This window comes from Gigantopelta aegis, chromosome 4 (assembly GCF_016097555.1).
Source record: "Gigantopelta aegis isolate Gae_Host chromosome 4, Gae_host_genome, whole genome shotgun sequence".
Taxonomy (NCBI): Eukaryota; Metazoa; Mollusca; class Gastropoda; order Neomphalida; family Peltospiridae; genus Gigantopelta; species Gigantopelta aegis.
In genome coordinates, this window is record NC_054702.1 from 1,695,317 (window position 1) to 1,701,172 (window position 5,856).

At 40.2% G+C, this 5,856-nt stretch overlaps 1 protein-coding gene across 1 annotated transcript; it reads left to right on the top strand.

The window, feature by feature from the left end:
• The first annotated feature begins 4,331 nt into the window (after positions 1-4,331).
• LOC121372031 (perlucin-like protein) lies at positions 4,332-4,649 on the top strand. Its single transcript, XM_041498274.1, has one exon. It carries the CDS (start codon positions 4,332-4,334, stop codon positions 4,647-4,649), a length of 318 nt encoding a protein of 105 aa, XP_041354208.1.
• Positions 4,650-5,856: the final 1,207 nt, after the last annotated feature.

A 5,856-nucleotide genomic window follows, 5' to 3' on the forward strand; every position in this document is an offset into this window, starting at 1 on the left:
CGCCAAACAGTATGCATGTACAATTCAACATAAAACGTGTCCTAAATGACCAGGGGACGAAACGCTTAGGGTATAAAACGGTAGTGTGTACGAAACGTCCAGGGACGAAACAAATCGGGTACGAAGCATCCTAGTTCATCAAGATTAACCTCGAGTGGATGCACATGGAGGTTAATCTTGATGAACTAGAAGCATTCCGTAACCCAGGGGTTATCTTTATTACAACAGCTGTCTCTCTTGTATCATGATAATTACTCTTGGTTTCAGTTAGTACTATCACAGTCAAAATCAATTCTCTCTCATTGTGTGGGAGAGACATATATTAGTTTGTGTGTTTTCCCAGTCTGGAGCTCGCCGCGGTAAGACATGTTTCTTTCGCCTGTGCACGTGCTTTCGTGTGCTAGACTTGGGAATCCTCCACTTTGTTTTGTGTTTGTCACGAAATCGAGTTTTCTACTGGGATGTATGCGGCCATCGGGACTGACTGAACGCTGGCACGCTTCTCGTTTCAACAGCCTTTCTTTTTTAGCGAGATTACTTGCCTCCACGTAATTTTTGCGGCTGACTTTTGTCGACATTGTTCCGTGACTCGTATGACGGCCATTCTGCAGAACGCCACGATTGTTCGCGTTTAGTAGGGTACCTGTCCGAACCTGTCCTAGCAGTACTGGATATAAGCCCGTTAATATGTTATCCAATCCAATCTTGTTTGTGTAGGCGTGTTCGTTTCTCTGGGTGTTCGTGTACGTTCTCTCTCTCTCTCTCTCTCTCTCTCTCTCTCTCTCTCTCTCTCTCTCTCTCTCTCTCTCTCTCTCTCTCTCTCTCTCTCTCTCTCTCTCTCTTTGTGTGTCTCTGTGTGTGTGTGTGTGTGTGTGTATGTGTCTGTGTATGTGTGTCTGTGTGTGTGTCTCTCTCTGTGTGTGTGTGTGTGTGTGTGTGTCTGTGTCTCTCTGTGTATCTGTGTGTGTCTCACTATGTGTGGGTGTGGGTGTGTCTCTGTGTGTGTATCTCTCTGTATGTGTGTGTGTGTGTGTGTGTTTGTGTGTGTGTGTGTGTGTGTGTGTGTGTATGTGTCTGTGTATGTGTGTGTCTGTGTGTGTGTGTCTCTCTGTGTGTGTGTGTGTGTGTGTGTCTGTGTCTCTGTGTGTGTGTGTGTGTGTGTGTGTGTGTGTATGTGTGTCTGTGTCTCTGTGTGTGTGTGTGTGTGTGTGTGTGGGTGTGGGTGTGTCTCTGTGTGTGTATCTCTCTGTGTGTGTGTGTGTGTGTGTGTGTGTGTGTGTGTGTGTAACCTCAGCTAGTCATCAACGAAACAGAGACGCCTCTGGTTCAGGGTTCTTTTATTGCAGTATGGCGAAGACAAACTATAAAAATATAAATACACATGTACATCATATTTAACATTCAGTCAAAATAACGTTTACAAATAATATTTTTCAAAGCATAAATAGATTTATGTCTGATTCATAAAATAAAGAAATACATATTTTCATTAACATTCACCAGACATCCTTTCTTTAGTTTATGCCAAAGAATCAGACCACAATAAATACTTTAAAATGAATGACAAAATCCTGACACATTAAAGGCCAATAGGAGAATGGAAAGTGGTGTGATTGTTTGAAAGGAAATGTAGGATGTTTCCCAACATGCAGTGCTACTGTCATAATGCATCACGGTATTCAGTGAAGCGTAACCTATCACTAAATACACGTGCAACTGATAAATAATGAGCCAACACCCAGTAAGTACATTCCAATCGATCATTGTACATAATCTAAATTATAAAGATAAAATTATATCTTTGTCTTTTGTGTGTCACAATAACTTTTACCTTTTAGTATATTACTATTTAGTTACACGACATTAAGTCACTCTCATTTCAGTTAAAAGTACCCGAAGCAAAAAACTAACTAAGACCTACCTACATACAACATACAATTAAACATAAAACGTGTCCTAAATGATCATGGGGACGAAACGTCTAGGGTATAAAACAGTAGTGTGTAGAAAACAAATCAGGTACGATACAAATCAGGTACGAAACGTCCCGTAACCTTCTGTGCTATATAGAACCTTTCTAAAACGATAAGAAGACAAGCAATTCTTATATCCACGAACATTAACCGTAACCCACTATTCGCCGATTTGTTTCAATAAGCACACCGAGTCGAAAGTCAAAACAATAATTTGGTTAAATTAAACAAAAAGATAACCTAGATAACGAGATTGCCTTCCACAACATCAATAACCTTATGCATAGCAATAATCGCGGAATAGTAGCAGATTGCTTTCCAATGATTCACTCAGCGGCGCTGTAAACGTTTTGCTAGAGTTGTATCATTCAACAACGTCTGCAGGCTTTCAAAAAGTGTTATCACAGACATTAAGAGGCTATTTCCCAATATGACACAGCACTGACTAAACTGGTGTTTAATTATCTTCCTTATTTCCATCTTGTACATGTTTATTCATCTTTAGATGAAAATAACGGACTTGACAACTATTGGCTGGCTCATTACGGGTGCTACTCTTTCGCAAACATTTGATATCATCACTATTTGAATAGTTGTCATGGGTGCATGTCAATACATTTGTTTCAATTTCCAGTTAGCTCTGTTTGTTGACTGTTTATACTTATTTTCTTGCTTATATCCAATTAAGATTCAAGTACGCTATCCTGGGCAGACATCTCAGCTATCTGAGCTGTCTTTTCAGGACATAGGGCTAGTGGTTAGTGAGAGAAAAAGAAGTCGATGTAGTGGTCTTACACCTACCCATTGAGTCGTTAAATTCGCTCTGGGTGGGAGATGGTATCAGGATGTGAACCCAGTACCTACCAGCCATAATAAGTTCGGTAGCCTAACCACTACACCAACCAAGCTAGTTAGCTTCGTCTTGTGCGAGTTTATATTAATCTAAACTTCCTTGAGAGTGGCAGTCCTCGTACAAGCAAACGGGAAGGATGTATCGTCTTGGGAAGTGGCAGGCCTCCTGCATGCGAACGAGGAAGCATTAGTCTTGGAAATAGCAGTCCTCCTTCAGATGAACGAGAGATGGGATGTGGTTATGGAAGTGGCAGTCCTCCTACATGCGAACGAGGAACATGCACTTTTGCCATTGTTTTGTTGTTTGCGGATTAAAATAAAAACGTGAACCACCATATTGTTTCTGTGTACTATTCAGTATAACAGTTAAACAAAATAAATCATGTTGAACTATACACACCATTACGTGACTACTATTAATTATAGTTTGCTATTAAACCAAACGTAAACGAATTTTAAATACATTAATAAGCCCTTGGACCTTTTCATTTTTATGCTGATCTAACAAAGCCATGCATGAAAAGTTGACGAATTATATCGAACTGCTCCAAGTACTAAGAGTTTAGCGAAATTGATGGGAGAGACACTTTCTCCTTTGTTAATTTGATTAATAGACTTATTACATTACCACTAAAGATGCATGTATAAATTAATCAATTAATCACTCACTAGAACGGGTGGATGCATTTTGTTATTAATTTTTGTTAAAACACCAACAATTCACACAGGGGTTGATGCAAATAACTTATATATGATCACTTGACAATAATCAATGCCTTAACTCAAAACAACTAGTATATATGATCACTTGACAATAATCAATGCCTTAACTCAAAACAACTAGTATATATGATCACTTGACAATAATCAATGCTTTAACTCAAAACAACTAGTATATTTTTAACGTTTATTAGAGACAGACATTTTTCCAACACATCACATGTCACACAACGCTTCGGCACGTAGGTAGTGAGCGACTGATGAAAATGCTGAAACAAGTGATCGTGGTGGTCGTCGTTATGTTCATGACGTTGATGCTGACGGTGATGGCTGGTCAGAATATCTTGTTCAAAGATCTCGAAGGTTTGCAAAGAGGGCAAATCGTAGACGGCGATCCGATAATGAAACGGCCCACTAGAAATGTCTACCAGTGTGACCAGTTGTGTCGTCTGACAGAGTCGTGTGCTTCTTTAAGTTACGACGTGGCATCCCAATCATGTATTACGTTCTCTAGTTCTGCTGAAAACAGAAGTTAGTGTGGTTCAATCAAACTTAATAGATGTTGAAAGCACAAGTTCAGTTTCAACTTGCAGTAGGTCGTCATGCCCAGATGAGACTGTATGCGTGGACACTGGAATGTCACATATGTGTGTCAACTACAAAGACAAGGGATTTCTTTCCACAAAATCAGTTTGTGAATCCCACGACGGATACTCGTGGTATAAAAACACTATACTATGCTACAAATTCAACCTGGATCCGACAATTTGACAAGAGGGTAAACAAATGTGTGAACATGATGGCGGTCGCCTTGTAAAGATTGACAGTCAGAAGAAACAGCAGAGCATTGTGGACATGATTGTGTCGACTCCAGAGCTTGCCAGCGTCGATCATTTCTGGATCGGAGCTGACGACTCCCAGGAAGAAGGTGTGTGGCGATGGACAGATGGATCTCTCGTAGAATTCTCTAACTGGAGGGCTGGACGACCTAACGCGGGAAGAGTGGACGAAGATTGCGCAGCGATGGAGAAGGCATCTTCCTACTCATCGAACGACTACACACCAAAGAAAGAATTTGTATCACTTTGTGAGATAGTAGTTTGAAATCACAAGTACGATGGAAGACCTCTATGACTAATATGGCATTTGTTTTTGTCACGGGGATCCTATAATACCCGTAACTGAATGAAACACGATTATCCAAATATCTCTCCTAACTGTATATCTATTAGATCTCTCTGTATCGGGCAGTTATACCCGCGTGGCTCGTCTAGGTATGATCAGAGATAAGATCTTATATATAAAGTATAAGTAATATAGCACGTTTAGTTCACTAGAAAACACAACAAAAACACAATACACTTTGGAATCTGTATTGATACTACGCTGACAAATTTACTGCCGCAGTAGTTAATTAACAACAACAAATAATAACAACCCAGAACTGATCACTTAATTAGTTAATCTCTAGGTGTCTAGTTTACACAATATTCTAATCACTTCACCGTGACAACACCCACACGTGTGATAATTGTGAAACGCTTCCAGGGGAACTTAATTAATAAAGGAATTATCACTCTATTCCTAACTGGTTAATTTTTAATAACCCTTAACTACTCATTCAGTAACCTTGCAATACAGAATTAATACTGGTACCTATCACAATAAAGACATTAACCTACAGTTTACCTAGGTCCTCTAGGATGACTGGTTAAGCTTTATATATATTAGAACAGTGAGCCTACAGTTTACTGCGTCAGATTACCGGCAGCACCATCTAAATAATATCGGTATAATACAGTATTAAAATATTTAAAGTCACATCAATCACACCAAGGTTATACAACAGAGCAGAAATAATATTTACCAAGTCCAAACGGACGCGTTCCCTGGAAGCCTTCCAATATGTTTCTCCCTCATATCTCTCAAACCCTAGCTATTTATTATAAAATCCCAGTATCGCCTGGGGGTACATCGCGGCACCGAATACCTCCAAGTGATATTTCTACAGCGAGCAAGACGACAATTTTCCTTAGATGGCCAGACTTGCTGACGCCTAGTCGCCAAAATCACGGTCGTAAAAACCGCACTCGCGGAAGTATTACGTAACTACTGGCCACATGGCCTCCTCACCTGGGCAGGGTGTGTATTAGGCACAGCTCGACCACGGTCGCGCGGAGGTATTACGTAACAAAGTGCCCACCTGGGCTTAAGTGCATATTGGAACTGCACACGGCCCTCTAAAACAATTAATATCGCCACAGGCGAAAACTAAATTGTTCCGTCACACACCCCCACCTCAAAAAGGATA